At 38.3% G+C, this 20,769-nt stretch overlaps 1 protein-coding gene across 2 annotated transcripts; it reads left to right on the plus strand.

Moving 5' to 3' along the window:
- The first annotated feature begins 1,868 nt into the window (after window positions 1-1,868).
- tfe3a (transcription factor binding to IGHM enhancer 3a) lies at window positions 1,869-20,327 on the plus strand. 2 transcript variants are annotated; one of them, XM_082189160.1, is made up of 10 exons: window positions 1,869-2,363; window positions 6,169-6,282; window positions 7,956-8,184; window positions 8,296-8,520; window positions 10,998-11,093; window positions 12,667-12,784; window positions 15,195-15,251; window positions 15,501-15,576; window positions 15,852-15,999; window positions 17,057-20,327. In XM_082189160.1, the coding sequence occupies exons 1-10, from the start codon at window positions 2,227-2,229 to the stop codon at window positions 17,480-17,482; spliced, it is 1,626 nt and encodes a 541-aa protein (XP_082045286.1). In that variant the 5' UTR covers window positions 1,869-2,226; the 3' UTR covers window positions 17,483-20,327. The 2 variants fall into 2 exon arrangements, with proteins under 2 accessions (XP_082045286.1, XP_082045287.1); XM_082189161.1 differs by lacking the exon at window positions 1,869-2,363 and adding an exon at window positions 3,748-5,556.
- Window positions 20,328-20,769: the final 442 nt, after the last annotated feature.

Consider the following 20,769-nt stretch of genomic DNA (forward strand, 5'->3'; position numbering starts at 1 on the left):
GTGTTTAATATGGAGGAATAACACAGTGGTACTTGAAGGATTATTCTGTGTGGCAAAATCTGAGCAAGAATCATTTGGGAGAAACCATTACATCTCTGTGGTGCAGAACAGAGAATTAAATGTTACATTGTATATATTATATATGCCCAAATCTGCATACCAAAAGACTCCATGAATAGCACAGTCTGATGATGATGATGATGATGATGTAATCTGTTACTACACCTGGATTTTTGACTTGAGTGTTTTAATCTTGTTCATTTTTATAATCTAGTACCAAATTCCATTTTGCCATGAGGAGGAGTACTTTTGTTACACGCCAAACTTTTAAAACCTATTTATTGTAAACCAGCCTTTGGACGAGCAGGTTTCTTTTATATGGACATGTACAATGGAAGCTAAAGAGAGAAATGTTGAGGCATGGATGATTGTTTTGCTCATAAATGTTAATGATTACTTGCCTAGTGATGATCTACCATTCCCTCTCTTCTGCTGTCTGGCATCATCTCAGCATGCCAAACCCGAGGAATTGAAATGAGCTCCTCCTGACCCGTTAGTTTTTTTTCTTTTTTTTGCTGCCTCTTCATGTTGTGCACGTCTGCAACAAATCAGCAGAGAGGGATTTGTAAAACATTGCCAGATAGCCCTATAGCTGATCTTCTCAAGGACAGTAAACACCGTGTTACTTTGCTCAGAAACACTCTCTCAGAAAACCAAGAAATGGCTGCATTATGAGCTTTGATGTTTTATTTTCAAGCCTATAAGCCAAACCATCACACTATATGGCACAAGTATACATGCTATTGTGTTCCCTCATGAAACCTGGTTTATTGTACACGTTATAATATGGGAATTGCTGTTATTTCAAGTTATACTATTATTATTATTATTGTTGATTAAATTAGTGGCAGGCCACTGGGTACCATTGTATGTTAATATCCCAATGAAATCTGTGCAAGATCATGAAAATGTTTATGAAATAAAGTAATAAAAGAACAAATGTCGTTCATTTATTTTATCCAAATTCTGTGTTTGATTACAGTTTGTAGGTTTTAATATCTTGGTAACACTTTACAATAAGGTTCATTAGTTAACTATATTAGTTAACATTAACTAATAATGAACTGCACTTATACAAAATTTGTTCATCTTTGTTAATGTTAATTTCAGCATTTACTAATACTTTATTAAAATCTTGTTAACATTAGTTAATGCACTGTGAACTAACATGATCAAACAATGAACAGCTTTATTTTTATTAACTAACTTTAACAAAGATTAACAAAAACAGTAATAAATGTATTGCTCATTGTTAGTTTATGTTAGTTAATACATTAACTAATGTTTAATAAAGGAACCTTATTGTAAAGTGTTACCAATATCTTACTAGATTGTAGGTATGTTCAAAAGGCACTTTCCTTCAATAGGGTGGGATCCAAACCATAGAAGAAAAGGTTAAAACATCTGAGGATCGAGGAACAGGCCAAAAATTACCATTTTAAAGAGAAGATACATTTGTAATTTAAACTAGCTATATAATAGGTTATCAAACATTTCCAATAGGTCTTACAAAAACACATGATTTGTGAAATGAAATCACATCATATTCATTTAATCGTCAGCATTAGTTTAAAATTAATATTCTTTTCATCTGAACACCACACCACAAAGGGACACAGAGGTTCATAATCTAAAAAGGATGACGAAATAGTTTGTAACGTTATATCAAAGGATGACCTAACATTGAAGTAAACAAGTATTCTATCGTTCGTCTATTATTGGCTAATGTCAGTGAAGTCCCGCCCTGCTGCACAGCTATTGGCCCGCTCGTCTGTCTGTCAACCCTCGGCTGATCATGGAGCGTCACTGTGGGGTTTTCCAGTTAGATTTTACTCCCGGAGAAGAGAGCAAGATAACGCCGTGCACTGCAGTCAGACTCTGATAGAGCGACTAAGGACTTTGGCCGTCAAGACGCATTTAATTTTCATCAAGCTCTAGTCTACACAGATAAAGAAAGCATCGATACGGACGAAAGTTAAAATTCGTGCAGTAAACATCTCGCTAGCGATCGGACAGTGCGACAGTCCTCTATTTTAACCTCTCCAGAAAACAACTGGTTTGATATAGTTTGTTGACGTGAGCTCAGGCGACTATCATTCTCAGTTGCTCAGTTACTCTAGCTCGTTTATTTTGCTGTTTGTAAATACCATTGCGCTCCTAGAGAAAATGTCCAGCCTGCCTTCAGTCAGACCCGAGAAGGGCCGAGTGGAAGTGGCGTTACCTGGGCAACAGGAGCAGCACGAGCGTCCTCAGACCGTCTACGTCATTCTGGACTCCTCAGCCGAATCTGTCAATCTCATCAGGTTAGTGCACGAGCATCACAGAAACTCTGGAGTTGTAACGACTGGTTCAAACAAGTGATTGTTTTAACTGATTGTTGTGTTGCATTTACATTCATGGGATCCTGCAGACTGTGGACTACTAGATCATGGACAGAAATGACCTTACGGCTACTTTGTTTAGCTAGTGCATGCCATGCAGCCTCTTGACAAGTCTCGGAAGATGAACTCAATTGAATGTTGATGCTATATAAGCAAATCAGAGAACCTGGATGCTTTGGATTAGAGGGTTGTTCAATTCTTTTTCATCACTGCAATGCAGATTATTGAGTTTTAGTGTGTACATTGAAAAAAAACTTGTAGAAACAATTTTCTCTCAGAAATTGCTAACATTTCACCAACAGCAACGGCAAGTAACATTAAATTGCACATGAAATTTTGAAATAGAAAAACTGAAAAATTTTCTTGTAAAACATGACAATTATTTCCAACTTATAAATATACATTTTCAAGGGGTAGATTCAGACTGTTCTGTTTCTTTCTCTTTTTTTAGGTTTATGCAGTTTATTTTGCACATAGTCCCGCCCTTATTTTTGCTCATAACTTGACTGTTTTTTAGTCATAAACTGTCATAACCTATTTTAGAGTTTTTTTTAAACTATTTTTTGGTCACCCAAAAAGGAATATTTTGTTATTAATTACTCACCCTCATGTTGTTCCAAACCCGTAAGACTTTCATTCATCTTCAGAACACAAATGAAGATATTTTTAATGAAACCTGAGAGCTTTCTGTCCCTCCATTGACAGCTACGCAACTACAACTTTGACTCTTCAAAAAGTTCATAAAGAGATAATAAAACGGATCCATATGAATTGAGCGGTTTAATCCAACATTTCTAAAGAGACTCGATCGCTCAATATGATGAACAGATTTAATTCACATATAAACTTAGATCAGCAAACGTAAACAGAAGCTCAAGCGAACCTGCTTGACGCACGAGAACAAACCTCAAACGTGCTGCGGAACACGAGAATGAATCTCATTGGTTCTTGCAGAAGCTCAAACGTGCTGCGGAACACGAGAATGAATCTCATTGGTTCTTGCAGAAGCTCAAACGTGCTGCGGAACACGAGAATGAATCTCATTGGTTCTCGCACGTCAAGCGAACATGCTTGAGCTTCCGTTTTCTACGAATTATTGTGTACGTTGATGAATGTTTATATGTGAATAACAGCCTAAATTTTATCTGTTCATCATATTAAGCGATCGTGTCTCTTCAGAAAATTTGGACTAAACCGCTCGATTCATGTGGAATAGTTTTACGATCTCTTTATGAACTTTTTTGAAGCGTCAGAGTGGTAGTTGCGTAGCTGTCACAATGGAGGGACAGAAAGATCTCAGATTTCATTAAAAATATCTTCATTTGTGTTCCGAAGATGAATAAAAATCTTACAGGTTTGGAACGACATGAAGGTGAGTAATTAATGAAAGAATATTCATTTTTTGGGTGAACTATCCCTACAGTATTATTGTGCATAGTACCCAATGTTGAGCAGAAGTTGAGCATTGCAAATATTATTGCAAGTCTCTAAATATTGTGTGCAGGAGGAAGATGGTGCGGTCAGGAATTCAGTTTTCAGAATATCAAAAGAACCATCTCCTGTAATTCCTCAACCCAACCATCAAAGCCATTTCAGCCTCAACCTTTAAACCCCCCTCCTTCCCTCCCTCCCTTCCTCCCTTCCACCTTGCCAAAATAATTCCTCTGGAATGTCTGTCTGTGTTACTCTTACCCACTATAGCCGTTTAACCGGAGGCTTAGCTTAGCAGTTCTGTCCTGAGCCTCAGATTTCACGGGATATGACTCAGCAAATCTACCCACACATTTTCCCTTTCTCTTTTTTCCGTCCATGTTTTCACTCTGCTTCCTCTCAAGTTCGTGCTTGCTGAGCGCACGCTATTTTGCTCCTTTTGTACCCAAAGGAATGTGTTTTTCATTTGCTGTCCTCAGAAAAGACATGACCACAGCCTTTTCTGTCTATAGCCCAATTACCATAAAAGTTCAGATTTTTATGTTTTACATTGCATAACGTGCTTTCAAAGTTCAATATTCTTTATTGTCACGTCATCAGATAGGTGGTAGTTGTGTTCAGTACAGTAAGAGTAAAATGAAGTATTACAACAGTACCTAAAGAAATTAGGTGCTTTCCATATATGCAATATTACAATATTGCAAAAGCTTATAGTACAGCACTTATAGAACTGGAAGTATACAATACAGAAAATTAATAGGGTCAGCTAATAAAAAGAAATATTGGAAACGAGGGGAAATTTAAAAAGGGAAAATATGGGAATAAATGGATTTTTATATAAAATTGATGCAGTGACTCCCTCTGGCGGTGACTATTGACTTTATTCTTTTGTATTTCTCTTTTCTTAGTAAAGGAGTAGTTTATATTAGGGTAGTCCTCAGCTAATACACCCCGAAAACATAGATTAGATAAGTATATGGCAAGTTTTCTCCTGTGCTAGTAATATTTGCCAGTGTTTAGCGAAAGTTTCAGCTTGAAAAGCTCGACTCTAGAAGCCGGGTAGCGTGTATAAATATAAGTTTTTCCTCATGAATATTAATTACTTTCCCCAGACAGCCAAGCTGGTTGGCTCAAAGGCAAGTGTGGGCGTTTGTCAGCTGGCCAATCAACGAATAGTGAAGGCTTGCCTCATGAATATTAATTACTTTCTCCAGACAGCCAAGCCGGTTGGCTCAAAGGCAAGGGTGTGTGAGTGTGCGCTAGTCAGCTGGCTAATCAACGAATAGTGAACGCTTGGTCAATGAATATTAATTTGGTTTTCTGACTGACAGCTCCAAGCAATGTTGAATGACCTTTTTAATATCTACATGAGCTTAAGCCTTCGTTGTAGTAGGTTTCGTAATGTCATAATTTCACCGGAAGACAGAGAAGCTTCGCGTGCTCGGAGTGGCACAAACATGGCCACCTGGTGAAACCAAAACACAAGCGAAACGGCGATGCTCTGCTCATAAATCTCGCCTTTAGATCGTGCAAATCAGCGTGACAGCTCGTAGCAGCCCGGGATTCAGATGCTGACCATGAGCTGATGCGGTTTACAAACCGAATTTACCGGAATGGTTTCGTTTGATAACGTTTGATCTGATTACGTCACTTGGATTATTGCACTAACCAGAAGAGGCTTTAGGTATGTGATATCTGTGCAAGGTCTAAAATGCGTTTAGAGCTTTCTGAGGATAGTATTTAATAAAGTTTGTTTCTAGAAGAAAATAGCATCACAGTCCAGCTTAAGTAAGTTCAGTGATGGAAGGCCAGTTTAGAGGGGATGTCCTTTTTCCAATTTTGATCAAAGATACCTTTTTTTTTTTTTTTTTTTTTCTTCGCCACAAGATTAGTAATGTGCACTAACAAAGTAAATGGGCAAATAGCCCATTTTGATTTCATGCCAACTTTAAGACATAACCTTTTGTGTTTACATGAATACTAACCAAGATGGGCATTTTGAGCCCCTGGTGCTTTAATCGTGAAAGTGAAAGTTCCGTTATATATATATATATATATACATATACTGTATTCTGTGTAAGCGTGGTATTTCTCTCCATCAAAGTTTGTGATTTATGAATTAAATATGATATATGTATTAAATATCTATTGGGAGTTTATGTAGTGACAGACTTTATTCATTGCATGATGTTACAGTAAACCCCTCCTGTTCACAGTCTCTGCATCAACATGTCAGATTATGGGAGATGTTTGTGGGCTGACGGTATGTGACGTTGGTGTGTTCTTCCCTTCTCAGTGTTGAACCCCTTCTGCCAGAGTCTGGGATCGTGGCAGATATTGAGGTGGAAGGCATTTTCTCCACCGATTCGGACACCTTCTACGAGCTCAAGAGTCAGCCCATCACCCCAAGGTGAGTCCGCCGAATGATCCGATTATATAAATAATACTTCCTGTTTATATCTGTACTGTCATCTACACATTTAGATTGTGTCCGCATGCTAGACATGCTTATGAGAGAACCGCAGTCATATCTGATTTACTTCCTGCATACTCTGAGTTAGATGTTTAGAAGTTTTTTTTAATCACGTTTTGCCACATACCTGTTACTTGTTGATTTAAAAAAAAAATTTTTTTAACACTATAATCAGCTTTACCCCGTGGGATTTTACTGGCAATGAGAATGTATTTCTGAATTGTTGACATATTGTACATTCTTGGTTTGCTGCATTCACACACAGTTGCTTATCGCTCATTTTATATGAAATTATAAGAGTGTTTTTGTGCTCGTTTGTATGTTTTTTTTCTGGGGTGAGACAGGTCAGTGCATGCTGTCCTGCAGGCGTTTAGACGGGGCGTTGGGTTTCTGTTGACAGAACTTCCCGGTGTCTGTTTCCAGGGACTTCCCAGTGATTCAGCACAAAACAAAACACCGTGATCAGTCATAATACCTCTTTCCGCAGCTCTCCTTACAAAAAAAAACATATTGATTATGAAGTAATATGTTTAAGGATAGTGGGTCAGATGGTTTGTTTACTGCAAAGAATTACATAACCAAGTGTTTTTTAAGATAAATCAATTATACAACGGTTTCAAAGTTCACACGCTGCTGTCTCCCACAGTCTCTCAGCTCTTATCTGACAGTGTGATCTGCCTGACATGGTAATCTTTGAATTTTCTTTGTAGAAAACAGTGTGTTTTGAGGCAGCATGGTCTTGGCTGCTTGTTTTCTGTTCACTCTAGGACTTCCCACAATGACTCATCACTAAAACGAGTCCGTGTGAAAGAAATGTGAAGGCCGTATTGTTGGAAATGCAAAACTGTACGGAGAGATTTTGTTATTTTGGTAGTTGATAGCACCACACGCTAAGATACAAAGGACATATTTTGTTTGTATGTCTCATTTGCAAGTTACTTTGGATAAAAGTGTCCGATAAAAGAATAAACGTTATTCTTGAGAGAGTTTCAGAGGCGGAGCAAGTTTTAAAAAATTTACTTTATTAATATTTTATTTATTTTAAAATAACTTTTTTTTCTTTGGAATAACATGCACTGATGAAAATAACACAAGCAATGTTTATTAAGTAAATATGTCATTTTTTTGACAACATAAAATAGCAGTTGCACTGCATTTAACTTCCAAAATGTGATGTATTTTAGAGCAGGAAATAATGTAGAGCAGGATTTGATAATATTCATCAGGATTTAATTGGATCATAAAGAGGCAATCATTTTATTGGTTTCTATATTCTCCTGCTTTGCCTCTGGCACAGAAAGTCATTACATTTTGATATTTTTCTTTTAAGTAGCGTGCACAATAAGACCTTTTATATAAGAAATGAACATATGTTTTGTTTGACATATGACAAATAAAGTTTCATGATCTCATGAACGAGAGATCATTATTTCTGCCCATCTTGTGTTTTAAGTTGCTGTTCTCATGCCGTCTGTCTTAAATTGATCTCTATCTTAGCGGTGAACTTTCAGCCCTGTGGTTCAAAAATAGCATGTGGTAATATGATTACAGCACGGGGGTGTAGCGTGGTACTCTAAGCTTATTTACCTTCTCATCGTCTGCCCCCGTAGTGGCTCTCTGCCCTCTGCTGACCCCGTGACCCCAGCAGGCTCAGTGATGACGTCACGCGTGTTGATGAGGCAGGAGCTGATGCGACAGCAGGCTCAGGACCAGGAGAGACGAGAGGCCCAGAAACAGGCGTCCAGCGCTGTACAGCGCCTTACTGACGCCACCCCTGCCATCTCCGTCGCCTCCACCCTGCCTGCCACCCCGGCCCAGGTGCCCGTGGAAGTGCTGAAGGTATCACATGAGAAATCTATAAAAAATCAACATCAAATATGATGATTTGGATGTTTAAATATGGTTTAACTCATTAGGGGGAACTAAAGTTGTCCTGTGTTTGAATCCCAGGTTCAAACTCACTTGGAAAACCCTACAAAGTACCACATCCAACAAGCTCAGAGGCAGCAAGTGAAGCAATACCTCTCTCACACCCTTGGCAGTAAAATAGCCAATCAGACGCTGGCAACATCTCCTTCGCCCCAGCCTGCCTCTGCCCCTGAGTTGGCCCCTGCTGCCAGTAGCACTCCCAGCAGCCCACTGGCTGTGCTCAGCCTTGGATCGAACAAAGAAGAGGTACAAACTGAACCCAGATCAGATCTTTCTGTTATAGAATGTATATTGCCAATAATGTGGTGGATTTAGTGAATAAAAAAAATAATACTCCTATTTAGCAAGGATGCATTAAATTGATCAAAAGTGACAGTAAATACATTTATAGTGTTACAAAGGATTTCAGTTTCAAATAAATGCACAAAAATAAGAAATGTTTCTTGAGCAGCAAATCAGCATATTAGAATGATTTCTGAAGGATCATGTGACACTGAAGACTGGAGTAATGATGCTGAAAATTCAGCTTTACATCACAGGAATAATTGTAATCATTTGACAGTAGTGTTTTTTTTTTTACTGTACTTTTGGTCAAGTAAATGCATCCTTGGTGAGAATAAGAGACTTCTTTCAATGATTTTTAATCTCCAAATGATGTAAGTGTAATAGTACTAAATCATGACAATTAGGTTATTGTAAAGATAAGAGTCCTTGAGCCAATGCCATAACGAAAGATGACCCATTTACACAATCACTGACAGCATAATGTAATGCTCTGTGCTCTGGCCTACTTTCACATGCACGATTACAAAATAATCTTTACTCTCACTACACAGTAACTATATTTTAGTGTTACTTGTTCCTGGCCTGATTCTAGGCTGTTGTGGGTGGTTGCCAAGGTGTTGCTATGTGGTTGCTAAGGTGGTGTTGTGAGTTTTTTCAGGGTGTTTCTATGCGGTTGCTAGAGTGTTCTGTGTGGTTTTATACTGATTCCCAATGCCTCTGTGATATTCTTGATATGGCTATGGTCCCTTCTTCATTGTAAGCCTAGGTGTACTTGACTTGTGTCTGTTTTATTGTCTGCTTGGAAAATACATTTTCAATAAATTTTGTATTGCTTAAAAAAAAGCAACTGTCGCACAAACATAGACAATTATGCATTTGGCAGACAGGATTATCCAAAGAGACTAAAATAAAATTTCCTATATATATATATATACATATACAGTGTGTGTGTATATATATATATATATATATATATATATATATATATATATATATATATATATATATATATATATATAAAGGGATAATCCACGGCTAGCTCTGCATTAAATGATTTTAAGACAAGAAGCGGAGGGTAAGGTTGCCTCCGCAAAGTGCATTAAAATCGTTTAAAGCACAGCTAGCCGTGGATTATCCTGCTTATACCATTGATCATTTTCCAGCATTGACAACTTAACGCTGTTATTGATGTTTGCAGCGCAATATTTACCAGAGAAAGAGACAGACAGAAAGAGAGAGAGAGACAGAGATATGAGATATGCGTACCTGCGTCTGTTCAGCATCTCTCTCTATTAACAATGAAGCTGTGAGTTTAATTGTTTCAAAATAGCGATGTAACCCCCTCGTTGCTGAGAAGTAAAATGTAGACTTTTATTAATAAAAGTCACAGGGCCGCGTTGATAACAAGTGTCTGTGCCCCTGAATGTTTCTCGATCTCTGCTCTCTGTGTGCGAGTGATGTATGCGTATGTGCGTTTCAATGAAAACAGCGCATTAATATAGAACTATGATTAAACTTACTTGGAAGTACCTGTGCATTAAACGCTTTTATTGCACACCTTCCAGCCAATCAGTATTCAGACAGACCATTTGGCCAGATAACTTTCACTAGGATTTTACATACAGTATCTCAAATCTGACCCAGATCTGTGGTAGTAAGATATCAGCACATCAACCGTTCACTTTCATATTCTGTATATGATATATGTGTGAGAAGTCAAAGTTTAGTGTTGTGTTATCAAACAATGCTGCATTGATAGGATAAGGTTTTATTCTCCTACCAGCTTGTACTTTAGGCTGCTTATTTTGCTAGTCATAGTCTGTGAATTTCACATGCTTACAAAACTGCACTAACCAGTAATTATTGTCCTAATAATCTCAAGTCTTAAGCCGTTTAGAGTATGCTAGACAACTAATTAAGTGTTTGGCTCTGAGACTCGGAAAGATTCTTTTGAAGAATTTGCCTCGCGTTTACTAAATACAATAGTGCGCTTTGTCAAGTCTGCGTGAAGGCGGCCAGACTCTCTCGGGCACTTTGCTTTTGGTACCACATTGTGCTGGTAAATATCACACTCAACGCTCAATGACCCCTGCACACTTTGCACTTGGTGTGGGCTTGGCTATTAAAGCCTTTCAGTGCTGTATTTCTCCTTCTCAATCAAAACCACTGGCTGGAAAACCCTACGATGAAATACAAGCTTGCTAAGGTTGGAGACTTTTATCAGACTTTAAATGGGATGTCTGTATTTCTCATCTCCATGTGTCCGGTGTGTCACTCTGGAAACTGCTGTGTAGTGTGTTATTTAGACTTCCTTCTGCCTCATGAGTCAGCATGGATGTCACACTTTAAAAGCATATTTTTGTGCTAGAAGGACTCAAAAACATTTGCATCTACAAGTCCTGCTAAGCTGTTTTTTCCTCTCTTTTCGATATGCACAGATAGAAGACGTCATTGATGACATCATCAGCCTGGAATCGAGTTTAAACGATGAATTTATGACTCTGATCGAATCAGGTTTGCAGCTTCCCAACACGGTATGTAGCAACATCCTCAATTCTTTTGAGGATCAATTGAGCAACGCATTCATTTCATAAGAACTGATTAGGTAAAGTTTGTTAAACTTGTTTTGCATCACATTTTGTAACAGATCTAACATGCATAGCGTTGTTTTTTGGGGATAATTCACTGATGATGAGGAAACAGCCATTAGTCATAGTTCCCATATTAATTAATTTAAGCAAATTTGTCTCCAAGAGAATCCTGCTCTGACATGCCATTGCTTTGGAAATACAATTTCGGTTTTCAAATCAGTAATTTTCAGTTGAGTCTGGGAGGAGTTCAGGTAGAGGCGCTTGTGTAACCAGTTACGATTAAAGGTTAACTTAGGCTTATGGGCTTCTGTATTGTCAGTAAGTGTTTGCATTCGGGACGTTTGGTTTGAATGTGGGCTTGAAACACTGGGAGCAAATATAAACTTCTGACACATGGCTCACAGTGGGTGGGGTTGGCACACCGCGGAGGAGTGACAGAGAGCTGCCGCGCACACACATGCAGAAACACCGGCCATTCAACTTGTGTGTGTGTGAGCGAGCTGATTTCTGTGGCTTTTTTTAATACTCCAAAAGATATTTCCCCATTTCTAAACGTCCCTTTTTACGGAGAGACACACAGAAAGAGGAAGCACTTTGCGAGTGTATAAGAGAACATGAGGATTCTGGTTTTACTGCCGGAGAATGAAAAGAAAAAGGGCCAGATTGAGGTAATTTTAGCACATTTTATCTCTCTGCCTCATTGCCTGATCTGTGTAAATGCTGTGTGAAGATGGTAGGTTTGTGTTTTAGTTGCTTTAGAGACAGGGTGGCATGTTTTATGACAGTTTAAATAATCTTAGCATGTTCGGAACAATCTGCTGGGTTTATTTGAGCATGTGTTGGCCAAGATATGCCTCAGAAACTTTTGATGGATTTTACATAATTGATTTTTGCACAGTCGTCACCTCATCGGTTTTACAAATCAAAAGTCACATTTCAGGCTAGCTCGGTTTTTAAAGATGAAGGAAATGTGTTTTCTGTTAAACCTTCATGTTTGAAACTTCAAACATATTTATGGATCTTATGTAACTGGTTTAATAATTCAAAAAATGTCTGACTTCACTCTCAGTGCAGCTTATGGGTTCATTGAAGCTCGGTGATGAAATGCAAGCAGAGCAAACTTCATTTGTGAAACCATTTAAAAAAATAATAACTTTATTGTCACATCTAGTATGGAATTATGGTTAGATGTGTTGTGTTTTATGTTCTCAAAAGTTTTAGTTTGCACTGACTGAGGAAGGTTTATGAATTTAAGTTTTGACCTCCAAATTAATTTATATTTATTCATATAATTGTCCTTGCCTTTTCCAGTTTGTTTCACTTTACAAATAAACATGCACACAGAAACCGTTTGGCCATTGTTAAAGATGTCGCCCTTCAGATATGAAGGTTCATTTTTGTGGTGAACTGAATGAAGGTTATCCATACGCTGCACCATGTGTGATGAGGGGGCCTCTCACTAGATAATGCCGTGGGCGGGGCCCTGATTTAATGCGTTGTGGTTGGTTTTCAACAGCTGCCAATCTCAGGAAATCTCCTGGATGTGTACAGCAGTCAGGGCATGGCGGCGCCCACCATCACCGTCAGCAACTCCTGCCCTGCAGACCTGCACAACGTCAAGAGAGAGTTTACAGGTCTGTATCTCTTCTCTGTGGCCTTCCATCTCTTTATCTCACTGCTGCTTCTTCCTCATTTCTCTGGCACTGATCCTTCACCCAACCAGTCGACTCAGTCTGACTGTATCAGCAGAGTTACACACCACATTTGCCAGTTCCCAATTTCACTGCAGTTTCCAGTTAAGATCTGTTCATGCGCACACAAAAATATAATCATCCTTGCATATGATTCATTATTGTGTCAGTGGATATTTGTGCTTTTGCAGAACTTATGACTAAGTAGTTAGTGTAAATACCCATCATTCATCAGTCACTGGCCAGCATGCAATAAAAAGAGAATTATAGAAGTAAAACTTGTGTTTTAGTAGCAATCGTAATAAATTAGCAGTGTTTTATTAGACTTTTGGAAAGATGGGAGGGCAGATATGGTTTGTGAATCTTAGACCATGTTTACACAGCAGCAGAATACGGTTGTCTTGTATTTGAGTCCTTAATAATGTGTTTACATTTACACACAGTTCAGTTGTTTACAGGAGTGACAACCACATTCTATAATCAAACTCACACGACACACCTGTACATTTTCGAGACTCACAACCGCATTCTCTAGAAAAAACGGTCTGAACAACTGACTCCGGTCTGAACAACTGACTCCTGTCTGAATAACTGACTCTAGTCTGAACTACTGACTCCGGTCTGAATAACTGACTCTAGTCTGAACTACTGACTCCAGTCTGAACTACTGACTCCAGTCTGAACAACTGACTCCGGTCTGAACTACTGACTCCGGTCTGAACCACTGACTCCGGTCTGAACCACTGACTCCGGTCTGAACTACTGACTCCGGCCTGAACAACTGACTCCGGCCTGAACAACTGACTCCGGTCTGAACTACTGACTCCGGCCTGAACAACTGACTCCAGTCTGAACTACTGACTCCGGTCTGAACTACTGACTCCGGTCTGAACTACTGACTCCGGTCTGAACTACTGACTCCGGCCTGAACAACTGACTCCAGTCTGAACTACTGACTCCGGTCTGAACTACTGACTCCGGTCTGAACTACTGACTCCGGTCTGAACAACTGACTCCGGTCTGAACTACTGACTCCAGTCTGAACTACTGACTCCAGTCTGAACAACTGACTCCTGTCTGAATAACTGACTCTAGTCTGAACTACTGACTCCAGTCTGAACAACTGACTCCTGTCTGAACAACTGACTCTAGTCTGAACTACTGACTCCGGTCTGAATAACTGACTTCAGTCTGAACTACTGACTCCAGTCTGAACTACTGACTCCAGTCTGAACAACTGACTCCGGTCTGAACTACTGACTCCGGTCTGAACAACTGACTCCGGTCTGAACAACTGACTCCGGTCTGAACAACTGACTCCGGTCTGAACAACTGACTCCGGTCTGAACAACTGACTCCGGTCTGAACTACTGACTCCGGCCTGAACAACTGACTCCAGTCTGAACTACTGACTCCGGTCTGAACTACTGACTCCGGTCTGAACTACTGACTCCGGTCTGAACTACTGACTCCAGTCTGAACAACTGACTCCAGTCTGAACAACTGACTCCAGTCTGAACTACTGACTCCAGTCTGACTCTGGTCTGAACTACTGACTCTGGTCTGAACTACTGACTCTGGTCTGAACTACTGACTCCGGTCTGAACTACTGACTCCGGTCTGAACTACTGACTCCGGTCTGAACTACTGACTCCGGTCTGAACTACTGACTCTGGTCTGAACTACTGACTCTGGTCTGAACTACTGACTCTGGTCTGAACTACTGACTCTGGTCTGAACTACTGACTCCGGTCTGAACTACTGACTCCGGTCTGAACTACTGACTCCGGTCTGAACTACTGACTCTGGTCTGAACTACTGACTCTGGTCTGAACTACTGACTCTGGTCTGAACTACTGACTCTGGTCTGAACTACTGACTCTGGTCTGAACTACTGACTCTGGTCTGAACTACTGACTCCGGTCTGAACTACTGACTCCGGTCTGAACTACTGGCTTGGCTCCCATTGCTCGTTCATACTGACAGTATTGGAGATGCTACTGTAAGTTACTGTGTAAACAAGACATTTTGAGACTCACATCTGTAAGTAAATGTGGTTGTCAATCCCCGAAACTGACAGTGTGAACATAGCCTATTTAGCTAACATAAAACCTTAAAAGTACAGTGAAATACTTCCTTGTATCTCAGTTTACTATCAGAAACCAAGTTATTTGTTGGTTGATTCCCACAAAAAGTCCCACATCTCATCCAGCCCGACACCGTAGGTGGGACCATCTATTTGTTTGAACAATGACATTTGCGTAGCAGTTTTGTCTGGTGATGCTAGTGACAAAGAAATGTCACACTTCCCCTTTAAAATGTAATATAAATTGCCATGTTATTTGTTTTAAAGATGCAGAGGCAAAAGCTGTTATGAAGGAGAGGCAGAAAAAAGACAACCATAACCAGAGTGAGTTTTGATTTCTTGAAGATTTGACCTGCAGTTTGTTTTTATCTCTAAGATATGTCATTACTATCTGCACATAAAAACCTGAAGATTAACCGTTGTTGGTAGTGTATAAGGAAGTAAATTACATTTCTGTTTATCTGAAACAACTTGTCTGTCTAGTTGTTCCCAACCATTTAATATGTGTGTGTGTGTGTGTGTGTGTGTGTGTGTGTGTGTGTGTGTGTGTGTGTGTGTGTGTGTGTTTTGTAGTTGAGAGAAGAAGAAGATTCAACATTAATGACCGCATTAAGGAACTTGGAGGTCTCATTCCGAAGTCCTCTGACCCGTCAGTATCACTGCTCTCACTCTCACTTCTCTCTGGTTTTCAACAGTAATAATTTGCACTACTGCATGTATTCAGTTAGAAAGATCATTTAAATTGTAATGACTCTGAGGTATAAAATTCTAAGATCATTAGTGTATATTTCATTTGTTAATAATTTTTTGTTGTTGTCCTAAATGTTTTTAGTCATAGTTGTATTTGTCTTATGTAGAGTATTTTTTGATGATTTAATTCAGTGCATGCTTCTGTAAGAGTATCTACATGTGTTTTCTCAACAGGGAGATGCGCTGGAACAAGGGCACTATCCTAAAGGCGTCGGTCGACTACATCCGCAAGCTACAGAAGGAGCAGCAGAGAGCCAAAGAGATGGAGATGAGACAGAAGAAACTTGAACACGCTAACCGCAGTTTGCTGCTGCGCATTCAGGTATTCTGCAGCAGAGATTTACTCAAACTCTTTTGCAATATGTAAATTCATTCCACAGAGTTTTTTTATATACTATTATAGTTTTTGTAGATATTTACAATTAGTTTTTTTAGATTTTAGTTTATATTAGTAATTTATTATGCCGCTGTCATTTTAATTATTTTGTTTATTTTGTTTATATATATATATATATATGCTTTATATTTAGCATTACTAAAACTAAAAGTGAAAAAATAAATAAACTAATTTTAGTGCTTCAACTTAAATGTGTTTATTTCAGTTTTTGAAATAAACACAATTAAAATTTGTCAGAGCAAATTTTATTTATCTATAAAGTTTGTATGGTTATTTTTTTCCATCTAATATTTATATTTTATTTGATTTCAGCTTAATTTTTAATTAACAAAAAAACAAACATTTTTAATATTTAAAAAAAACAATAAACTGAACAGAAAATGTAATTTTTTACATGTGTAAATGTAAAATAAACTGCATAGAAAATTCCTTCTCCTGATTTTTTGATTGATTGATATCATTAAACTCCTTATTGTATATTATTTCATAAAATCATTCTGAACGTGATTCTAACTATGCTATTTTTAGAACTATATCTTTATCGTTATCTTTATAGTTATCGTCCTTGGCGTGAAAAGACCTTAACTGTCAAAAAAATGGTAAAAAAAAACCTAAAATGGATTTAAAGAGGGAGACACTGACACTGACAGTGGTTTAAATCCCTGGAGCTCAGCGAGTCTCTTCTGTCAGTTTCTAGTAGTAGCAGTCTGTGCAAAACTGCTGTATCCTTGTGTATCAGGCAACAGATAACTTTGCATTCCCACCGCATCACACCATCGCTCATTTGCATAACACTGACCTTCGTTCAACTCTCTGCTGTTTCTTTCAATGCCAAAAATCAACATTCTTATTATAACCTAATGTCTGCAGGCCGCCCTGTCACTTTAATACGAATGTTCCCTCAGTTGTGATTGAACATGCATGTTTGTCATGTGTAAATGCCCCTATTGCAGTTTAATGACTGTGCCTGTGTGATCGACAGGAGCTGGAAATGCAGGCTCGTCTCCACGGCATGTCTTCATCTCAGATCTCTGACTCCATGCTCCAGCCGCAGACTTTAACTCTGAATCACATCCCCAGCCATGACCTCTCCAAGACCCTTCTGTCCCTCAACCAGGCCACGCCCTCTTCTTTCTTGTCTCCGCCTTCTTCTACCTCCTCAGTGGGCGGGGTGGTCACCAGCCCTCTGGACCTCGGGACACTCAGCTTCGGCGAGTTAGATGACCCCTCTGCCTCCGTGTTCAGTCCATCCCTGATGGCGGAAATGGGGTTAGGGGATATTTTGATGGATGACAGCGGCGCTCTGTCGCCTGTAGGGGGCGCCGATCCCCTGCTTTCCTCAGTCTCCCCGGGAGCGTCCAAAACCAGCAGTCGTAGAAGTAGCTTCAGCATGGAAGAAGACTTGTGATGGCTTCAATTGGGACGATAGTTTTGCTTTAAGTTGCAAATCCTGCTTGCACGCTCCATTGTCGGCCAGTAGAGGGCAGTGTTATCCCGAGGTCTTTATTAATCGCTGTACAGTAGAAGTCTCGTAAACAGAGTTTGAGATTCTCAAGACTTTTTTTCTAGAGGTGACACAAGTATGGAAAGACTTCGGGAGCAGACCCTGGTGTGTAGAGCCTCATTTATCATCTGGACCTCTGATAAATATATAGAAGAATATATGTACATAGAGTAGATTTAGTCCTAAACATCTATTTTGTGTTTTTAATATGCAGTTGTATGAAAAGTAGCACTCTAATATTAACTCATGGACACAAACCACATGAATTTATTCGACATGTTGGGGGAAAAAAAACATGCCTGAATAGTAAAATATATGATTATTTTTTAGGTTCAGACCTCTCTCAAATAGTGGGCTCCAAAAGTCTGAGACTTTAAACTTTTGAAATATGCAATCATAAATGGAGTAAACATATTTTAGAGTCTGTATTTGTCAGCTGCTGTCATTTAAAGTGAAAAGAGACAAACCAAATACTAAGATGTTATCAGTTTAACTTTTAACTTAAATTATTATGCTAATATACACTACTGTTCAAAAGTTTTTTGTCAGTATGTTTCTTTTTTTAAAGAAATTAATACTTTTATTCAGAAAGGATGCATTAAATTGGCAATTCATTTATAGTGTTACAAAATATTCACTTTTAACGGATTCCTCAAAAATATTAGGCAGCAAAAACTTTTTTCAACGTTTTCAAGATAATAATAATAATGATTGATGATAATCAGAAATGTTTCTTCAGCCTAAAATCATCATATTAGAATGATTTCTGAAGGATCATGTGACACTGAAGACTGGAGTAATGATGCTGAAAATGCATGAATAAATTACGTTTTAAAATATAGAAAATAGTTTTACTGTTTTAACTGTAAGTAAATAAACATTACATATGTTTACCGACCCCAAACTTTTTAACAGTAGTGTAATCTGTCATTTAAAATGTTGTGTTAAATATCTCAGACTTTTGGAGCTCGCTGCATGTCAGTGTTCGTCGTATAAGTAGCTCATCAAACATAAAAGGGACAGTTGTGTTTTATTTCCCTTTTTTTTTAAGTTTAGAGTGTGTGTCTGTACGCTGTACATCCGTGCATTTGATAAAGACAGTAAACCAGCTCCTAAACGTGCTTTTAATGTCCTCAGGAAAACAACATCCCGTTCCGCTCTTCTTTCATTTCCCGCTGGGACGTCTGTGTTCTGATGTGAAACCGGGGTTGACTGTTTCATGCATGTTAGATTTACACGGATCACCTCACTGATGCATGAACACACGAGTTTATGTCATACCTACAGTATATCTGTGCCACTCTTCTTGCGCTGCGTCTCGGCTTCTGTGATGTTGATTTGATCCAACCTGAGACCGGGTCATGTGCTGATGTCAGATTGTCTATGCAAGTACTTTCATAGTGAAGTGGCAGAGGGTTGTGTGAGCCGATGACCGTCGCGTTTCCTTTGACATTCAAAGAACCTTCCAGCTCTGAATATTTGCTCCAGAGAGCCACCAATCACATTAATGCATCATCAAACCTGTCATTATCATGAGTTTGACATTTATTACTGCGGTCTTTACATCCCTTAATCAGGATTATGATGACTTTCTGAAGTTCTGTTTATATTTATTCCGACTCTCGTTCTGCTGTTGATGCTTTTCATACGTTTTAACGCTCACATCCTGATTAAAAGACACCGTTTTGGAGCCGAAAGCGATGGAAATCTGAAGAAAACAGGGTTTTATGATCTGTACTGTGATGTATGAGTTGATTGATTTTGGCGTGATTACTTCTAGTTGTTTCGTATCACACCTGAACGAGAAAATGTTTTTTTTTTTTTTTTTTTTTAGGTTTGACATTTGTTTGTTTTTTTACCCTGTTGTGAATAGACGGATCTGAATATGTATGTTATAGTAATAGTAACTTCTTGTAGTTATGCAACATTACAGCTCATTTATATAATATCTATATATTATGTGCTGATTTTGCACAATGACTAATGTACATTCGGAAGAGTTTTATTTTACCACATATATAAATCATTGCATTTAAGATGACATAAAAATGTATTTTCACTGCTATTTAATTAGACATTGATATCCAGTGATGGATTGTTTAAGAGCCTTGCTGGCAAAGAGGGAACGAGATTTACTTGTGTCTGTAGATGAACGGATCAGTGTGATGAAAGAGTTAACTCTGCGGTGTAAGTGTGTCCACCACAGCATTCACTCCTAAACCATAGGGAATTACCTGTTCTGTTTTTGGCTAAATCATCAAGTACTTTTGTATATATTTCTTTGAAGCCTCCATGTTGGATGCCCAGCGATGGGATTTGTGTTATTGGGGGGGTTGTCGTGCAGTTTCTGCCTGCTGAAATTTCCTCAATCCTGCCATCGGTTCTGTGGTCGGTGCCGTGTCGAGAGCTTTGTCTAAAAAAAAATTGATTAGAAGACCTTGAAGTTCACTCTATTAGGCAGCGTTTACATTCATCTGGTGATTATGTTCTTGATAACACCCTGTAGATGTCCACTGTCCACTGTCCAGTCAGACTTGAGCAAAGGGAATGTGTTAGTCGTCTGTTATGTATTTCAATATTTCCACAGTGCTTGTGGATGTTTATTCCCTGTATTTTCCTAACAACTTTGAAACAAGCAACAGTTGTGCAGATTTCTTTTTGTACTCTTGAATATATAGATTGTTTGTTTTTTTTGTTTTTTTTTTTTTACTTTTTAGGAAAAAAATTATAAATAAAGTTGTAAAACAGCGATGTATTTGTATGAGTGTTATTGTTTTCTTTTTTTTCTTTCTTTCTTTCTTTTTTAAATTTTCTGACTTTTAAGTAAATGGTTGAAAATGACCAGGTCATTTTTCATCCCACATCAAAAGTGTGAAAAACACTATTTTTAGGGTCTTTTTTTTTTTTTTTTTTTTTTTTTTTGGTAAATATCATTAATAATTCTCATCAGATTCTCATTACTGCAATAGAGTAATACATATTGTCCTGTTAGGATTCAATTACACTGTAAATCTGAATAAGTTTGCAACAAAACAAAAAAAAGCAATCAATCACATCAACATTTTTAAGTCAAGAAATTCAAAGAACTTGCAGATTTTTCATTTGTAATTATACATTTAATTGCTCTTATTTGAGTAAACTAATTCATACATTATCATGTAATCTCAACTTAAATATTTTAGTAGTGGAAA

The sequence above is a fragment of the Leuciscus leuciscus genome, assembly GCF_965113295.1.
Source record: "Leuciscus leuciscus genome assembly, chromosome: 13".
NCBI lineage: Eukaryota > Metazoa > Chordata > Actinopteri > Cypriniformes > Leuciscidae > Leuciscus > Leuciscus leuciscus.

Bases quoted from the DNA above. Each gene is read 5' to 3' on its own strand.
- tfe3a (XM_082189160.1), top strand. From the start codon at position 2,227: ATGTCCAGCCTGCCTTCAGTCAGACCCGAGAAGGGCCGAGTGGAAGTG. The intron at 15,577-15,851 runs GTCAGTATCACT...TTTTCTCAACAG, and splicing joins ATTCCGAAGTCCTCTGACCC to GGAGATGCGCTGGAACAAGG. The intron at 16,000-17,056 runs GTATTCTGCAGC...TGTGATCGACAG, and splicing joins GTTTGCTGCTGCGCATTCAG to GAGCTGGAAATGCAGGCTCG.